The sequence below is a fragment of the Enhydra lutris genome, unplaced genomic scaffold (genome assembly GCF_002288905.1).
Source record: "Enhydra lutris kenyoni isolate GAN:26980312 unplaced genomic scaffold, ASM228890v2 scaffoldscaffold38, whole genome shotgun sequence".
Taxonomy (NCBI): Eukaryota; Metazoa; Chordata; class Mammalia; order Carnivora; family Mustelidae; genus Enhydra; species Enhydra lutris.
In genome coordinates, this window is record NW_019154122.1 from 13,044,986 (window position 1) to 13,064,801 (window position 19,816).

General features: G+C 44.9%; 1 protein-coding gene across 4 annotated transcripts in view; it reads left to right on the forward strand.

The window, feature by feature from the left end:
- The first annotated feature begins 463 nt into the window (after positions 1-463).
- LOC111154642 (calsyntenin 1) overlaps positions 464-19,816 on the forward strand; it is a 78,568-nt gene continuing 59,215 nt past the window's right edge. For all 4 annotated transcript variants that reach the window (XM_022514399.1, XM_022514401.1, XM_022514400.1 and 1 more), the window contains exon 1: positions 464-563. In XM_022514399.1, the coding sequence (XP_022370107.1) occupies positions 473-563 (91 nt within the window). In that variant the 5' untranslated portion in view covers positions 464-472. The remainder of the gene's footprint in view (positions 564-19,816) is intronic.

Here is a 19,816-nt window from a genome sequence, read left to right on the forward strand (position 1 = left end):
TCGCCGTCTCTCCGGAGGTACCCCAGGCGCGGCCCCGCGGGCGCGCGCTCCGGGCTCCGGCCGGCGATTCGAGGCGCGCGCCCCGCCCCCGCCCCCGCCCTCCCGCGCGCGCGCGCCCCACTCCGCCTCTCCCTCGCGCGCGCGCCCCTCCCGCCGCCACCCCGCCCTCCCGCTCTCGCGCGCGCCCCTCCCGCCGCCACCCCGCCCCCGCCGGTACCCTCGCCGGACCCGAGAGAGCGCGCCGCCGCCATCTTAGTTGCTGCCGCCGCCTCCAGCCAAGCGCTTCCTCGGCGGAGGGGAGGGCGCCCGCGGCCCGAGCGCGCGGCCCAGCGTCGCGGCGGCGGCTCGTGGGACCCCGGACTCGCAGCGGCGCGAAGCAGCCGGCCCCGGGCCGCGAGAGCCCTGCTCGGCGCCCCGCGCGCGTGCCTGCCGCTCCCGCCTCGGGCCGGCCGCGGCGCCGGGAGCCGGAGCGATGCTGCGCCGCGCTGCGCCCGCGCTGGCCCCGGCCGCCTGGCTGCTGCTGGCCGGGCTGCTGAGCGGCGTTGGGGTCTGGGCCTCGCGAGGTAAGCGGCGGGCTGGGGCGGGCCCGGGGGGAGTCGGGGCGGGCGCCCGGGGCCGGCAAAGCCGGGCTGCGTCCCCGGGTGGGGCGCCGGACCCCCGGGTGGCGGCTGCGCGGGTCTGGGGGGACGTGCAGACGGGCGCAAGGGTCGGTCCCCGTCCGCCGCAGCGCCTGCAGGCGGGGGTGCACCCCGGTGAGAGGCCGTGTATGTGTGTTGTGTGCTCGCTCGTGCATCAGGCTGGGGGTGCACGCAGTTTTTGGTGTGTGCTTACATAAGAGCCCACTCCTCCGCATCCCTGCCAGGGTCCCGGCGCTCTGCCGCTGCGCCGCGGACACCGCATCCTCGCCCCTTTCCGCCTCCCCCCGGGGTCCTTTAAATCTTGTCTGTTTTTAGACGGGCAGCAGCTGAAACTTCTCGCTCCCCTCCCACGTTTCATTCGAAGGTGAAATCGCGAGGAGGTTTACGGTCGCGGTCTCACCCCGCGTTCGGAATCTGCCTCTCCGCACCCCCGACACCTTGGTGCAGTTTTTCTGACGGTGATTTACATCGCTCAGGGGCTTTCAGATCCTCAGCAGAAACCTCTCTGATTCCTCAGGGCCGACAGTATTGTACTGTTACTTGGGAAAAACAAAACAAAACAAAAACAAAAAAAAATTTCTTAGTGAATTGATTGTTTTGTTGTCTTAACCTTCATCCACTTAACCTTTTAAACAGTGCACGCTCTCTGATACTGGCCGATCTTGGCCAGCGAAAAGCTTACGCATTGCAGATGCATGCTTCGGAGTGGATCTTGGAATCGTAAACATTTTCCTTGGCCTTGGAGCAAAGTAATCTAGGTGTAGTCTGGAGAGGACTTGGATCTATTCTTCTGATTTTTAATTTTTCATCAAAAGCCTGGGAGGGGGAGACCTGACGAAAGTCTAAATGAAACAGTCCTATTTCGTATTAGCAGGCTTTTAAAAAAATCCTCATTTTTCTCTTCCTTGGCGTGACAGACGGAGATAAGTATGGTGTTCAAAAATTAAAGGGCAGAAGAGGCAAATGCATCTTTTGTTCTGTGTTCCTTTCTTCACATGGGGGATGATGAACTTGGACTACTTGATCTCTAACATTCTGTGGACCGTCATAGTCAAGTCTCAGTCACTAAGTATCAAAGCGCTCTCACTTTGATTTTTAAAAGTTACATCAAGCTGAGTTTGAAATGTTCTTTCCAGATGTGGGAACGGAGGTCTGAAAGTCTGATCTGTCCAAGAGAAAATGTCAAAGCTCTGCTTCTCTTGGGGAAAACCCACACATTTCAAAAATATGTGCTTGGATTGAGTATTTTTGGGAACAGTTCAAATATATTTCGTTTAGTCAGTGATAACATTTCTTGTTAAGATCCATATTTTCTGTTTGTCCATTCACCTCCATTTGCTATTCATATTGAATTACTTGGGTTATTCAACAGATATAAATTTCATTTATCAGATATCTTCATTGTGGTGGACTAACAAATCTTTTTTTTTTTTTTAAAGATTTTATTTATTTGACAGAGATCACAAGTAGGCAGAGAGGCAGGCAGAGAGAGAGAGAGGAAGGGAAGCAGGCTCCCCGCTGAGCAGAGAGCCCAACGTGGGGCTCAGTCCCAGGACCCTGGGATCACGACCTGAGCCGAAGGCAGAGGCTTTAACCCGCTGAGCCACCCAGGCGCCCCTGGACTAACAAATCTTATGTGAAAGATAATGTTGAGTACTGAGTCCTTTGTCATTGGCTGACTTTCTAAGCTTTTCTTGGTGCATTTATAGTATTTAAGGATAATTAGTCTTCAAAATAAAAACACATTTTAAACATCAGTTATTCTGTTGCTTTTTTTTCTTTTCCCCAGCCTGCAAGGTAGAAAATGTCTTGTGAATATTACAAGAAGTGCCAATAAAATGGTTTCATTTTGAGGGGTTGCAAGTGGATTTTATATGTAAATATGCAGTTTGCAGAGACACTTTCTGTGGGCTCATTATAAAGATTTTATTTATTTATTTGACAGACAGAGATCACAAGTAGGCAGAGAGGCAGGCCGAGAGAGAGGAAGGGAAGCAGGCTCCCCTCCAAGCAGAGAGCCCAACGTGGGGCTCAATCCCAGGACCCTGGGATCACGACCTGAGCCGAAGGCAGAGGCTTTAGCCCACTGAGCCACCCAGGTGCCCCTGTGGGCTCATTTTAGAAGGTGATCATTTCAATAGTCTGACTTTTTTTTTTTTTTTTTTTTTTTTTGCTCTAAGACAGTATGATACGAACAGCTGGCCATACTCTAGCTATCTCTAATAATTATTAGTGGGATAAATATCACATATAAATTGCTGGAGAGGATGTTAGGTTTTGTAATGTGAATTGCATTTTGATTGTTAATTAGTTGTTAAATAGAAAACCGAATTTCACTCTAATCTGTAGCTGCAGTTCTTAAAAAACATCAAGTAAATCAAAATATTGGGCATATCCTTGGCATGCCCTAGGCTGCCTGCTTTCTTTCCAGTGAGTCAGTGATCAGGAAATAGTAAATTGAAATGGAGCATATAGAAAGCTTATGAATATATATATATATATTTTAATGCGAGCATGGACTGCACTTCAAAGCCAGCGAAATAATTTTAATTGTTATTTTCCTGTTTGTTTGCACACAGACTTCTCCACGAGGCCTCTCCTCACCTTCCTCTGTGCAATTTCATCTCTCTCTGAGCCCCTGAATCCTCCCTTCCCTGCCTCGCTTTTTCTCTTCCCATAGCACTTAAACCCATTCAAACAGCCTTATTTTGTTGATTGTCTCCCCTCACTAGGACATAGGCCCCAAGACAGAAAGGTGTTTGGTGTGTTTTGTTCGCATGTGAATATTATCACCCCCACACGGTTCGAGTAGATTCTCAGTATTTGTTGAGTGATTGAATGGATGGACAGCTCTATCAGTTTTGACAGCATAGTATTTTTATGTCCTAATTCTCTTCTGACAGATAAATGTTATATACTGAAAAAGGCATTACAGACTATAAAACAAATCTAAATTCTGCATCACGATAGAGAAATTCATTAGTAGATAATTTTCCAAGGATCTGTTCTGTTGATTGCAGTGTTGGGGATATTAGACTATAAAAATCTGTAGCAGCTTTTGAAGGGTGTACTTTGTGGCCACCAATCTGAGTCTAATTTTTAAAGATACTGTAATTCTCTGCTTTTTTGGAAAGTGGTTTCTTAATTTGTTACCTTATTTTTCAGAAGTAACTTTGAGGAAAAGTCCTTTGAATACAGATGTCAATATTATACTTAATCTAACAGTTGTATTGGTGGGAGTAAATGTCATTTATTTCATATAGGAGACTTATAACTACTAAAGAAATAAAGTATATTTTTTAAAAATTTATTTTTAATTAAATTATTATTATTCTTTTTTACATTTTATTTTATTTGACAGAGAGTATGAGCCGGGGAGGGGGCAGAGGGAAAGAGAGAGGGAGAAGCAGGCTCCCTGTTAAGCAGGGAGCCTGCTGCGTGCGGGACCTGAACTCAGGAATTGGGGATCATGACCTGAGCTGAAGGCAGACGTTTAACTGACTGAGCCACTGAGGTACCCCAGAAATGATAAAATATTAATAATTCTGAATGTATTCCAATTTAAGACCTCTAACTCAGTTAACTGGAACCTTCAGTTACCTAGAGTTCATCTTCTGGCTGCAGACCCCTTTTAGGAGGAAAAGCATAAAATCAAGCAGTTTCACAGGAATTCTTTTGCAAAAGGAAGTTTTAGTAGTTCATATCATACATTATCTGTGTTGGTACTATTTGATTTTTAAACCAAAAAAAAAAAAAAAAGCAATTAATATTTCAGTTGTAGATACGAAGATGTGACCCATAAATGAAATATAAAATTTTTACATTCAAGTTAGAAAATGCTGTAATTCCATGATACTGGTTTCAGGAATTGGCTCCAAGTTTATGAAACCATCTCTTAATGTTTAATATGAGGATGTTAAAGTTTTAAGACATTTTTAAAAGGATTGAATTTTTTTTTTTTTTTTTTTTTTAAGATTCCATTTAGGGGCGCCTGGGTAGCTTAGTCGTTAAGCGTCTGCCTTCAGCTCAGGTCATGATCCAGCGTCCTGGGATCAAGTCCCATATGGGGCTCCCTGCTCTGCGGGGAGCCTGCTTCTCCCTCTCCAGCTCCCCTGTACTGTGTTCCCTCTCTCGCTGTGTCTATCATAAATTTAAAAAATATTAAAAAAAAAAAGATTCCACTTATTATTTTAACAGAGAGAAGGAGAGCACAAGTAGGAAAACAGCAGGCAAAGGGAGAGGGAGAAGCAGGCTCCTTGCTGAGCAGGGAGCCCCACGAAGGGCTCCATCCCAGGACCCTGGGATCATGACCTGAGGCAAAAGCAAGTGCTTAATGGACTGAGCCACCCCAGTGCCCCAGAATTGAGTTATTTTTATTATTGCTTCCTCAGGCAGGAAAATTATAATTTTGGAGGCAAGCGTAAAGTTTTCATTTATAAGAGTTGAAACAAAATAGGAGTTCTGATTATCCTGAAAAATCACCAAGAGTATATTTCTTACTCTGGTTAATTGTGGTTTAGGATCATTATGCTATTAAAAAAATGTATCTTGCTTTTTCTGTGGTCTTGATATGGTAAAAGCAGAAATATTTGAAGATACGTTGTGTCTTTTATTAGTACAATTTAAGATAATTGATTTGTTATAAAATACAAAATACAAAATTGGTAAAGCTTCAGAAATAGGGATTCAAGATTGGGGGAAATGACTTATTCAGCGGTGTGTTCCCGTATTGTAAAGAAACCAAACCAAAACAAAAGTGACATTTTGATGGCAGTAGTGACTGTGCAGAAGCCAGAGATGGGAGCCCTCAAACTGATGGCTGTGAGGTGATGGTGGGCCTTGGCCATCCCTTCTGAGGGCTGCCACCCTCTAGGAATGGGGATACTGCATTGGTTTGGCCCCGATTTGATAGGTCCTTTCTTCTCTGTGTTTTAGGCATATTTTTGTTCATCTTCTCAGTTAGCTGTAGGATGATATCATTGTTAAAGTTTTTCACAAGATGTTTTGCTAAGGTTTTTTCATTTTTAAAGTTTTAGATGAAAATTCATTTACTTCAAAGTAACTGAATTGAGAACATCTTAAAAACCATAGAACAGGGGCGCCTGGGTGGCTCAGTGGGTTAAGCCGCTGCCTTCAGCTCAGGTCATGATCTCAGGGTCCTGGGATCGAGTCCCGCATCGGGTTCTCTGCTCAGCAGGGAACCTGCTTCCCTCTCTCTCTCTCTCTCTCTCTGCCTGCCTCTCCGTCTACTTGTGATCTCTCTCTGTCAAATAAATAAATAAATAAAATCTTTAAAAAAACAAAAAACAAAAAACCATAGAACACATCTTCTATTCCAGAACTCCAATAAGAAGTAGGTGGTAACATAGTAAAGGAGGAGTCGCGTTTTCCTTTTTTTACTGTAGGTCAGATGTGAATATTTCAGCCATCTGTTTTGGACTAGTCTGATTCTCTTGTGACAAGAACTTTTTAGAATCTGCTACTTTTCAAAAGAAGACTTTCTTTTCCTTCATCCCCTCTTCTATTTTTTTATTTTTTAAAATATTTTATTTATTTATTTATTTGTTTGTTTATTTATTTGACAGAGACACAAGCGAAAGAGGGAACACAAACAGGGAGTAGGAAAGGGAGCAGGCTTCCCCCACGAGCAGGGAGCAGGCTTCCCCCACGAGCAGGGAGCCGGATGTGGGTCTTAACCCCAGAACCTGGGACCATGACCTGAGCCAAAGGCAGGTACCTGACAACTGAGTCACCCAGGTGCCCCAGTTTTAATTTTTAAAAAAAGATTTATTTAAAATTAAGAATGCCTGGCTGGCTCAGTTGGTTAGGCTACTCCCTTGGGCTCAGGTCATGATCCCAGAGTCCCGGGATCCAGTCCCACATTGGGCTCCCTGCTCCACGGGGAGTCTGCTTTTCCCTATGCCTGCCCCTCCCCCGTCTCATGCTCTCTCTTTCTCAAATAAATAAATAGAATCTTTAAAAAATTTACTTATTTTATTTATTTCTTTTTTTAAAAGTTTTATTTATTCAACAGAGAGAGAGAGAGATCACAAGTAGGCAGAGAGGCAGACAGAGAGAAAGAGGGGGGAAGCAGGCTTCCTGCTGAGCAGAGAGCCAGACCTGAGGCTCGATCCCAGGACCTTGAGATCATGACCTGAGTCGAAAGCAGAGGTTTAACTCACTGAGCCACCCAGGCACCCCAGATTTATTTATTTTAGAGAGAGAGCATGCGTGTGTGTGGGTGAGCAGTGGGGAGGAGAGGCAGAGATAGAGAATCTCAAGTAGACTCGCCACTAAGTACAGATCCCAGTACAGGGCTCAGTCTCAGGACCCCAAGATCATGACCTGAAACCAAGAGTCAGGTGCCCAACTGGCTGTGCACCCCAGGTGCCCCTCTTCATCCCCTTTTTAAAATGTATTATTTTTAAAAGATTTTATTATTAAAATTATTTTATTTTTTAAAATTTTTATTTATTTATTAGAGTGTATAAGTGAGAGAGCACAAACAGGGGGAGAGGGAGACGGAGAAGCAGGCTCCCCACTGAGCAAGGAGCCCGATGTGGGGCTCCATCTCAGGACCCTGAGGTCATGACCTGAGCCTAAATCAAGAATTGGTTGCCTAGCTGACTGAGCCACCCAGGTGCCCCTAAACATTTTATTTTTAAGTACTCTTTATGCCCAGTGTGGGGCTCGAACTTACAACCCTGAGATCTGGAATCGCATGCTTTACCGGCTGAGCCAGCCAGGCACCCCTAATTTTATTTTATTTTTTTAAAGTAAGTTCTAGGGGCGCCTGGGTGGCTCAGTGAGTTAAAGCCTCTGCCTTCGGCTCAGGTCATGATCCCAGGGTCCTGGGATCGAGCCCCGTGTCGGGCTCTCTGCTCAGCAGGGAGCCTGCTTCCTCCTCTCTCTCTGCCTGCCTGTGATCTCTGTCTGTCAAATAAATAAAATCTTTAAAAAAAAAAAAAATTTAAGTTCTGCACCCAGTGTGGGGCTTGAATTCACAATCCTGAGGTCAAGAGGTGCATGCCCTACTGCCTGAGCCAACCTCGTGCCCTCATTTCAGAGCATCTTCATCACCCCAAAGAGGAGCCCCTGAGCCCTTAGCTGTCACTGTGATCCCCCACCCTTGGCAACGACCAGCCTACTTCCTGTCTCTAAGGATTTGCCTCTTCTGGACATTTTATATCAGTGGAGTCTGACGATATGTGGTCTGTCTGTGACTACCTTCTTTCAGTTGATGTTTCAGGGTTCATCTGTGTTGTAACATGTATCAGAACTTCATTCCCTTTTATGGCTGAATAACATTTACCATAGGTTTGTGTCCTTCCAAAATTCGTATGTTAAAACCATATTCCCCAAATCATGGTGTTGGAAGGTGGGGCTTTTGAGAGGTGATTAGACCTGAACGTAGAGCCCTCCCAAATGGCATGAGTTCTCCCGTAAAAGAGAACCCAGACACCTCCCTGGCCCCTTCCACCAAGTGAAGACAGCGAGAACACGGCCAGCTGCAAACGAGGAGCATCTCAGCAGAACTCCCAACGTGCGGGCGCCTTGGTCTCGGACTTGCCAGTCTCTGGATCTGTGAGAAATACATTTCTGTCGTGCAGAAGCTGCCCAGTCTATGGTATTTTGTTTTGGCAGCCCTAAGAGACTAAGACAATATTTCTTTGTACGGATAGACCACATTTTGTTGATGTGTTCCTCAGTCGATGGACATTTGGGTGGTTTTCCACTTTGTGGCCACTGTGAAAATGCTGCTGTGCACGGTTGTGCACTGGCTTTGTGTGCACGTATACGTCCAGTTCTCTGGGGTATACACCCAGGGGTGGCGTTGCTGGGTCGCGTGGTCAGTGTCTAACTTGTTGGGGGACGTGCTGAACTGTTCCCCAGAGTGGCTGCACCACCTTACACTTGCTCTTGACCTCTGTAAGCGCTCCCGGGAGCTTTTTTTCTAATCAGATACACATTTCATGGTTGTCTGCGTTTTCTTACGAGGGTTTTAAGTTGCTGATGGTTTCCTGCTCTAGGGATAAACTGGCATTTCCTCCAACCAGCTCCTTCCTCCATCATCCTCTCCCATATCATTCCAGTGTTGAAAGGTCTGCCTTCTACACTTGTGTAGCCTTCCCTGTAAAAACATACTTCTTTGAACTTCCCTGACATTTGATCATTCAGCCTGGGCACCTGCTAGCACAAAAAGCAACACTTTCCTGAAAAAAACATTGAGAACCATAGTTGGCTTTCCTTAGGTCTGAAGCTTACTAACCCTTCAAATCCTTGCCGCACCCAGCCCTGCAGCTCTCTTGTTTTTACCATGTCTCGCTTGAAGAAAGGCGGAGCAGGTCTGCAGCCCGCATCCAACCCCAGGCTCTGATTGCTCCCTGTGATGAGGAATGAGCTTGTAAGGTGCAGACTCTGCCGTTGGGGGACAAGCCTAGTAAACCTCCAGCTTCCAAGACCAGGATTTAACTTTGTGAAAGGAAAAGGATGAAATGCTAGAATTCTTTTTTTTTTTTTTTTTTTTTTAAGATTTTATATATTTTTTTCCGGAGACAGAGAACACCAGCAAGCAGAGGGAAAGGGATAGGCAGACTCCTTACCTAGCGTGGAGCCTGATGCAGGGCTTGATCCCAGGACCCTGAGATCATGACCCGAGCCAAAACCAAGAATTGGACACTTGACTGATTGAGACACCCAGGCACCCCCGAAATGCTAGACTGCTTAGACAACTGGCCTAGAATATGATGTTTCTTCATTCATTACATTTTGGTTCTGCTAATTGGCTAAAAAGTGTGCTTTGTTAAAGTGAATTATTTTGTCTGTATGGTTCTTTGATTTTATTCTTTAAGTGACAATTTATTTACCCAGTCTTTAATCATAGTATAAAATACTTAAGAATGTATGTCTTAAGGGGCGCCTGGGTGGCTCAGTGGGTTAAAGCCTCTGCCTTCAGCTCAGGTTATGATCCCAGGGTCCTGGGATCGAGCCCCACATCGGGCTTTCTGCTCAGCAGGGAGCCTGTTTTCTCCTCTCTCTCCGCCTACTTGTGATCTGTCTGTCAAATAAATAAATAAAATCTTTAAAAAAATGTATGTCTGTAGATTCAAAGTGAATTTTAAAACTCGGTAAATATGAGTGTCATCTTTGTTTTAAGACCTATTTAAGGTGTAACAAAGACATTCTGAGCTCTTTCTAATGCTTACATTTTTTTTTCTCATTCGTTTTAAGGATCACCAAGAAAAAAATTGATTGGCATAAACGTCAACTGAAGATATGTAAAACTTGAAAATGACTTGTATACAGTTGTCTGCTAAGTCGCTTTTAAAGAGCATAGTTTATTACATCTGAAACACAGAATCCAGTCACATTTAACTTTACATATTTCAGTTGTAGTTAATGATGAATATTGAGAGGACCAGCTGCATAATATGTGGGGCCAAGTGCAAAGTCAAAGTGCAGGCTCCTTTGCTCAAAAATTATTAATAATTTCAAGGTGACAAAGAGCATTAAACCAAGCACAGGACCCGGCAAACCAAGAAAATAGTCTTGAGTATTGATAGACTCTCGTGGCAGGGTGTTAGTCGTCGGAATGGGGGCCTGGCCCTGGGAGTTTTCGCTGGAGCCCTCGGTCCTCTGGACCCGCTCACGTGCACCTGCCGATGCCCCGCCCTCCTCAGCGGCACCTTCCCCGGGTGCCCCCCTTCCTCGTGGCAGGACTCGTGGCCTTAGGGTGGAGGGTGTACACTCTTTCCTCCTCAGCAACTAGCAAAGGACAGCGTAGACTCGGCTCGCAGTAGTGCCAGCAAATCAGAGGTAGAAGCTAATTGAGGAATAGGGCTGCTCGTGATTGGGGGGTTGAAGCCTTTGCATCAGCAGATTGTTTACTTTTAAAACGCCTTGACTCATTCATGCCGGTTGCCTGTTACCTATGGAATCAGTAACGAGGACAACAGAAATAATTAAAATTCTTGAATAATCCCTAATCGTTTTTTGCCACGCTTTTCAAATGTTCATCAGCGTAGCTAGTAAGTAGTGAAATGCACTGGCTCGCGCTGAATTTTCTTCCTAAGCCCTTCTCCCTTGGGCTGCGGCTGTTAACTGCAGCAAGGCAGGGATTAGAAGTGGGCAGCGGCCGCTCCCAGTGTGGGAACACCTCAGTTCCTAGGGCTGTGATAATGGTGGGGTACCTTGATAATCCCCAGCCTCTGTTATCAAGCTCTGAACTGGCCATGTTTCTCAGCTTGCTTCTGAGTTGTTTGTCAGGAAGCCATTAATACCTGCCCTTGATTCCCGAATGAAGCATTTTCATTTGGCAAGAGTTTAAAAAGTCCATGCCCAAGTGTAGGAAACCACTCGTTTAATTAAGAGGGCAACTAATGGGTGCCTGGGCGGCTCGTTGGGTTAAGCCGCTGCCTTCGGCTCAGGTCATGATCTCAGGGTCCTGAGATCGAGTCCCGCATCGGGCTCTCTGCTCAGCGGGGAGCCTGTTTCCCTCTCTCTGCCTTCCTCTCTGCCTACTTGTGATCTCTCTCTCTCTCTCTGTGTCAAATAAATAAATAAATCTTAAAAAAAAAAAAAGAGGGCAACTAATATGCATCTTCCAAACATTCAAAGCTCAGAATAGAAAATGACTTAAACACTTCTTTATATGAGATCAGTCATTCTTAAACCTGGAAGAACATGTACCAGTGGGATATTTTCATAACATAGTCTCCCTTCTCTCCCTGATGGTGACTTTAATTAATAACAAATGCAACATTAATACTTGTTTGATGAAATGTTTTACAGATTTTATTTATTTATCTGACAGAGAGAGATCACAAGTAGGCAGAGCAGCAGACAGAGTGGGGGAAGCAGGCTCCCCGCTGAGCAGAGAGCCCGATGCGGGGCTCGATCCCAGGACCCTGAGATCATGGCCTGAGCCGAAGGCAGAGGCTTAACCCACTGAGCCACCCAGATGCCCCTGATGAAATATTTTAGAAAGGTCATCAATGCCAGGGATCAGGGCGCCTGGGGGCTCAGTCGGTTAAGCGTCTGCCTTTGGCTCAGGTCATGGCCCCAGGGTCCTGGGATTGAGTCCTGCATTGGGCTCCCTGCGCAGCCGGGAACCTGCTTCTCCCTCTCCTTACCCCTCACGCTCGCTTGTGCTCTCTGTTGCTATCTCTGTCTCTCTCTCAAGTAAATTCTTGAAAAAACGTTTTTTAAAATGCCAGTGATTAGTATACATTTGTTTATTTGGTTGATAAAATTTATTAACCCCACTTTTTTAAGAATTGTTCTTTGAGTATTCTTGAAAGGTTTGAGGTTTTTACCACTACTTTAAAAAAGTAATGCGTAAGGCAAGTATGTATTTGTTGCATTTTTTTCCCCTCTTCCTATTAAGTGTGTTTATGTGGTTTCCAGACTAAAACCAGGGGCAGTGAGAAAGCAAACGTGGGCAACTTCCACCAGGCTTTGATGGTTTAGGCCTGAAGGAAGAGTGCCAGAAGGGTTTCCTAAAGTTTCAGTTTTATCTGGAAACTCAGCTCAGTGGTATAGGAGAGCAGATAGGGATTTGGGGCAGAAGCCTTGACTTGGAACAGAGCAGTCCTGACTGTACCTTTTTATCTTTGAGAAATTCAAGTGCAGGCAGAGAAACTGAGGCAGGCTGGTGCAGTGAGCAGTGACGGGGCCCCAGCACCCTCAGCAGTGGCTACCAGAAGTTACTTAGATGCCTGGGTCCGAGCTCCTTGACTGCCTCAGCTCTGGGTGCTCTTCTCCTTAACCGAGCTTTGACTCGATGTGTGGTTTCCTGGGGCCTGTGTCTGATTCCCAGATGAGCTGGAAAGGCAATTTGTATCCACCTCTTAGAATTCCAGTTACAGCTCAAATTGCATTTTCGTCTGGAAACATTGTTATAAACCCTTTAAGCTCTACAAGTTATCATTAGAAACCCATTTTAACCCCTAACACAAGTGGAAACCAGGCAAATTTGTAGTAAAACACAGCACGCTCACCATTACAGTATTAACTTTATAAAGCGGAGATGAAGCGCTGGTTAACTTGTGGTAAGTACCTCTCGAAGTAGTAGAGTGGCTTTGAAAGATTTTGTGGGGAGGGCGCCTGCGTGGCTCAGTGGGTTAAGCGACTGCCTTTAGCTCAGGTCATGATCCTGGAGTCCCAGGATCGAGTCCCACATGGGGCTCCCTGCTCAGCCAGGAGTCTGCCTCTCCCTCTGACCTTCTCCCCCTCGTTCTCTCTCTCTCTTTCGTTCTCTCTCTCACATAAATAAAAATAATAATAAAATAAAAAATAAAAGATTTGGTGGGGAGCATCAGCTGTGATCAGTCACACTTGGCTCACACCTGGACTGAAGAGGGTGACTTCTAAGTGACCTGGCAGTCAGAGGGACGGGTGGAAGCTGATCCTCAAGAGGAAGGCAGCAGAAGCAGGGAGACGTGGGCCAGCAGGCCCCCTGGTGACCAGGTGGCAACACTGCAGGGGTTGGCCGACGGGGGACAGGAAGGGGGAGGCCAGCAGGATGGGTACCCGGAGCCTTCTGCCAACAGCTGTGTGTCCACTGCCCGGAGAACTGCCCGTGTGTGCAGGTCACCCCTTGTGGAGAAGGCTTCCTAATGTGCATCATTTAAGGGAATGACTTTGATCAGAAGTACTTCGTGTTTTTCATCAAAGATTTTACTTAAGAGTTGCCATTTAAAACTATTGCTTGAGGGGCGCCTGGGTGGCTCAGTGGGTTAAGCCGCTGCCTTCGGCTCAGGTCATGATCTCAGGGTCCTGGGATCGAATCCCGCATCGGGCTCTCTGCTCGGCAGGGAGCCTGCTTCCCTCTCTCTCTCTCTCTCTCTCTCTCTCTCTGCCTGCCTCTCTGTCTACTTGTGATCTCTCTCTGTCAAATAAATAAATAAAAATCTTAAAAAAAAAAACTTATTCTCCTTTAAAAAAAAAAAACTATTGCTTGAATTGTCCAAAGTCCAAAATGTATACAAATTAAATTTACTCCTTGTAGAGTTATTTTACTAAAGCAGATGTAAAAAGGGGAGTTTACAGAACCCCCAAATAGTCTTGATTGGATGTGTATGTGTCGTTTACTGGTGGTCGTCCATTCCAAGCAGTGGTGACCTGGTAACTTTAATTGTAACAGTAAAGGATGCCTGCAGGCCCCCTTCAAATCATTGTTTAGAATGGGGTCTGAGGCAGAGCTCCCCGAAGGGTATTACTTGGTTCTGTGTTATTTGGTAAAAGGTCTGTGGGTATCAAAGGTTGGGAAATGCTGTCAATGCTGTAGGACTTCTCAGAACCTTTAGCAGACTGTGTTGAAATCAAAGTTATAAGCAAAATGAGCTCGTTTTATACGAGTTGTTTTGTAACTTTCTTAATGTCATTCATTAAACATCTTGTCCCAGGCGCAGGGGATATATCCATTAGAAGGATGTTTGTAGTAGGGTCTGTTTAACTAATCCTGTAAGGTTCCAGACTCTTTGGTCTCAGGAACCCCTGTGCTCTCAAAAATTATTAAAGACCTCAAAGAGATTGTGTTTGGGTGGGTTTTATCAATCAGTAGTTACTCTTAGAAATTATACTAGAGAACTTATTAAAATAGTTATTAATTTGTTTAAAATAGGAGTAATAAACCCATTAAATGATAACATTATCTACTGTATTAAAATTGAAACATAGTTGGGTAACATTATATTTTTAACGAAACACACTGTATTTTCCAAACCAAAAAACAATTTAGTGAGAAGACCGGCATTGTTTTACATTTTTGCTAATCTCTGTAATAGGGTTTGAGATGAGTCAGCCAGGTCCTATATTCAAGCCCTTGCTCTCTGTTGTTTGGTTGAAGTCGGTGAGGAAAATGTAGCCTTGCACAAATATGTAGCTGGAGAAGGGAGGAGGGATTTGTGGACCTCCTGAAGGGGTCTTGGGGACCCCAGGAGTCCTCAGACCAACCACGTTGTGATTACAGTGGTTGATGTTAAAATGCAGTTTAGGGATACGTGGCCTGTAATTTGCTTCTAAGTAATAGATGAAGTAGAAAGCACAGGATTTACTTAAAAAAAGAGAGAGATATTAGAGTTAATCCAGCTGATTACAGGAGCTGATCCTGTAATCTTGTCTCTCTCTCATTTACATTGTCATCTGCTTTCTTGAGTATAGAAGACAGTGTAGCTCTGGGGCCCGGGCATGGACTGGCCTGGAATGTGCAGATGGACAGATGGACGCCCGTCTTGCTGCCACTGGGGGAGGGGCTTTGCAGGTGGGCGGTCAGTACCTGCGTGTGAGGAATCAGGATCTTGTGTGCCTGTGGGTGACTGCTTTGGTTTTCTTTTTACTTCTACTGTAGAACAGATTTTTAATGAGGGAAAAGCAAGAACAGGTGAAAAAGTAGAGAAAGATGTTAAAGTCAGATTTATTTGGGCTTTTTCTTTGGGAGTATACACTTTATTAGTATTTCTAGAATGAGACCTGGGGGGGAAAATCAAGCTTTTTTTTTTTTTTTAAAGTTCAATACTTAAGAAAAAAAAAGGAAAAGAGTACCATCTTTGTTTTCCTCATAAGATGGCCCGTTTGAGACCTTTAAATGGCTGATTTCATTGTAAAAAATACTTTTTATAACTACCCCAATAAAGGAAGTCTCTGGTGCTATGTGCTTTCTTTTCCTAAAAAGTCTTTTGTAGTTTTCCCAGAATCTGGAGTAAGTTATACCTGAGTACCTGTCTGGTTGGTCTTGTGTGGAATGGTTGATCGGTTGTTTTGTCAATGCTCTTGGTTAACCGGTGACCTAGTTGTCGGTAGGACTACATTCCATAAATCCAGTTTCCTCTTGAAAGGTCATCTAATCCTTTCCCTCCTTGTATGTTAAAGTCCTTTACTTCTTGTTGTTTTAAAGATTTTATATTTAAGTAATCTCCAGACCCAACACAGGGCCCAAACTCACAACTCCCGAGATTAAGAGTCGTGTGCCCTTAAGACTGAGCTAGCTTGGCGCCCCCGTCTTTTACTTTTAAAACCTGACAGTTTGGTTTCCCATTTAAGTAATCTCTGGCTACTTGTATATTATTGCATTAGAACTTCAAGTACTTTTAAAAACCTCACCTAAAAATCTACTTTATTTAAAAAATCAGTTTCTGAATTTTATGGCCGGAATTCTAGAAATGGAGAGGATTTTAGAATCCATTTAGCTCAGTCAGTGCATTTTACCAAAGAAGAAACAAGTCAAGTGGTTACTTATTATTATTTTTTAAAAGATTTTATTTATTTATTTGACAGAGGGAGAGAGGGATCACAAGTAGGCAGAAAGGCAGGCAGAGAGAGGGGGAAGCAGGCTTCCTGCTGAGCAGAGACCCCCCCAATGCAGGGCTCCATCCCAGGACCCTGAGCCACCCAGGCACCTCTATTATTATTTATTTAAAGATTTTATTAATTTATTTGACAGACATAGCGAGAGAGGGAACACAACCGGGGGTAGTGGGAGAGGGAGAAGCGGACTTCCTGCAGAGCAGGGAGCCTGACGCAGGGCTCGATTCCAGGACCCTGGGACCATGACCTGAGCCCAAGGCAGATGTCCAAGGATGGAGCCACCGGAGCCACCCTGGCGCCCCGAGTGAAGTGGGAATTGTTGTCAGTCTGTGTTACAGCTTGTACTGTGAAAAGCAGGGATATGTGGAGTCCCATATAGAATCTTTAACCCCATTTTTCTCTGTAATAAAGAATATTCAAAAAGCATGAATTTGAGTGACTAGTTAGGAAACTTTCATGTGCAGTTGAGTCAGAATATTATGAAATTGGAGTGGAGTTTTAAAAACTGTGGAGAAAGCACATTGTATTGAAGTTACATCATTTTTAATTTTGTCGTACTTGTTTGTGCAAATATCCCAGGAGTTTGCACACTATGCCCAAGTCAGTGTCAGAGTTGACAGTGATTCTCGGATGTGAGTCTTCTCTACAGCGAAGGCTGGCACCGGTTAACTGGGGTCTGCTGGAATTCATCTCATCGGGAGCTCCTTGCATTCTGGGGTCAGCCTTCATTGCCAGGTTTAAGTTTTTTTTGTTTTTTGTTTTTTGTCTTAAGAATATTATTTATTTATTTATTTGACAGACAGAGATCACACATAGGCAGAGAGGCAGGCAGAGAGAGTGAGGAGGAAGCAGGCTTCCCACGGAGCAGAGAACCCGATGTGGGGCTCGATCCCAGGACCCTGGAACCATGACCTGAGCCGAAGGCAGAGGCTTTAACCCACTGAGCCACCCAGGCGCCCCAGGTTTAAGTTTTTTAAGGAGATTTTATTTATTTCTTTGAGAGAAAAAGTGAGCAGGAGAGAGAGAGAGAGCATAAGCAGGGGGAGAGGCAGAGGGAGAAGCAGGCACCCTACTAAGCAGAGAGCCCGACGCGGGGCTTGATGGAAGGACCCCGGGATCATAACCTGAGCCGAAGGCAGACACTTAACTGAATGAGCCCCGCCCCGGGCCCTCCTGTCCGATTTAAATTAATGACTTTTTTTTTTTTTTAAGAGCAGTTTTAGGTTCAGAGCAAAAATGAGTGGTAAGTATAGAGTTTTCATATACCCTGTTGCCCACACATGTGCAGCTGCCCCCGCTGTTCACAGCCCGCACCATAGTGTTACATGTATTACAGCGGAAGGACCCCCAAGGTCTGTCATGTGTGTGAGGGTTTACTCCTGGTGTCTGTTGTATGTTCTGGGGGTTTTCACGAATGTATGATGACGTGTTTTCGCCACCGTAGGGTCATACAGAACAGCGTCGCTGGCCTCAACATCATATGCTCCGCCTGTCATTCCCTAACCCCCCCCCCCGCCGCCACCAGCTGCAGATCTTTTTCCTGTCTTCATAGTTCTCCATTTTCTAGAATGTCACAGAGTTGGAATCATATAGTATGCCCCGTTGTCAGGTTGGCTTCTTTCCCTTGGTTTAAAGTTCCTCCACGTCTTTTCATAGAGGATTGCTCCTTTTTAAATTTTTTCTTTAAGTGCTAAATAATCCTTGTCCGGATAGCGGCGGGTTTACCCGTGCACCTCCCAAAGGACGGCTTGGTTGCTCCCAAGTTTTGGCAATTATGAAAACAATTGCCATCAGCATCCCTGGGCAGGTTTTGGTTTGGGCATGTGTTCTACTCGTTTGGGTAAATGCCAAGGGGTGTGATTGCTGGGTCGGATGTTAAGGGTATGATTGGTTTTGCTACAAATTTGCCAAACTGCCTTTCAGAGGGGCTGCACCATTCTGCGTTCCCACCAGCAACGAGTGAGTCCTGGGCTCTACTTCTCCCCCAGCATTTGGTGTTACCAGTGTTTTGGATTTTGGCCATTTGAATAGGTGTGTCGTGGTATCGCTGCTGTTTCAGCTTGCATCTCCCTCATGACATGTGATGTTGAACGTGGTTTTGTGCTTTACATTCGTGTAGTTTGGTGAGGTGTCTTTTGCCCAATTAAAAATCATATTGTCTGTCTGCTTCTTGTTGAGTTTGTGTGTTTGTTTTCTTATTGTTTGTATATTTTGGATAACAGTCATTTATCAGTTACGTCTTTTGCAAATATTTTCTCCTAGTGTGGGGCTTGTCTTCTCATTTTCCTGACATTACTTTTTACAGAGCAGAGGTTTTTAATTGTAAAGTAGTCCAATTTATCTATTCTTTCTTCCATGGATTGTGTTACGACCGTGCCCAGGGTCATCTGCGTTTTCTCCTACCTTATCTTCTAGGAGTTTCATAGTTTTCACTTTGCATTTAGGTCTCCTGTATCCATTTGGATTTAATTTTTGTGACTGGTGTAAGATCCAGCTGTTCGGCACCATGTGACAAAAAGATTTTGTCCCGTTGTATTGCCTTTGATCCCTCGGTGTGGATCTGCGTCTGGGCTCTCCGTTCTGTTCCGATGATCTATTTATTCCTTCACCGACACCACACTGTGTTGATTATTGTAGCTTTGTATAAAGCTTGGTCTTCTTCGGTACTGAGTTGCCTCCCTTTATAAATTTCAGAGCCAGTTTATTGATACCCACAACGTAACTTGCTGGGATTTTGATTGGAATACATCGAATCTGTAGGTAAAGTTGGAAGGAATTGCCATCTTGACCATACTGAATCTTCTTCATGAACATGGAATATCTCTCCCATTTATTTGGTTGCTTTTTTGGGGGTATCTTCGATTAGATTTTTCCTCCTATAGAGCTTATGCATAAACGTGTTAGATTTTTACCAAAGCATTTAATTTCTGGGGTGCTAATGTAAATGGTATTGAGTTTTAAATTCTGTTCCGTTTGTTCACTGCTAGTATGTAGGAAAGTGGTTGATTTGTGCATATTAACCTTCTGTCCTGCAGCCTTGCTATAATCCAGGAGGCTTTTTTTGTTAATTCTTTCAGATTTTCTACATAGATGATCATGTATCATCTGAGAACAGAAGACGGTTTTATTTCTTCCATCCCAGTCTGTAGACCTTTTATGTCCTTTTCTAGTCTCATTTCGTTAGCTAGGATTTCCAGGACAGTGTTGAAAAGCAGTGGTCATAAGGCATGTCTTTGTCTTGTCCCTCATCTTAGCAGGAGAGCTGCAAGTTTCTCACCGAGAAGTATGATGTTAGCTACAGGTTTTCTGTAGATGCTCTTTACCAAGCTGAGGAAATCCCCCCCCCTTTTTTTAAACAATTTTTTATTTCTTGTTTTATTTTTAGGTAAGCTCTATGCTCACTGTGGAGCTTGAACTCATGACTCTTGAGAGCAGGGGCTGCATGCTCTACCGAGTCCAGTGAGCCCGTCAGGCACCCCAGGAAATTCCTTACTATTGATAGCTTGCTGAGAGTTTGTTTTGTTTTGTTTTTTAAAGATTTTATTTATTTATTTGACAGACAGAGATCACAAGTAGACAGAGAGGCAGGCAGAGAGAGAAGGGGGAAAGCAGGCTCCCTGTGAGCAGAGAGCATGATGTGGGGCTCGATCCGAGGACCCTGAGATCATGACCTGAGCCGAAAGCAGAGGCTTAACCCACTGAGCCACCCAGACGCCCCAGTTTGTTTTGTTTTTTAAGATTTTATTTATTTATTTGACAGAGAGATCACAAGTAGGCAGGCAGAGAGAGAGAGGGTGGGAAGCATGCTCCCTGCCAAGCAGAGAGCATGATGTGGGGCTCGATCCGAGGACCCTGAGATCATGACCTGAGCC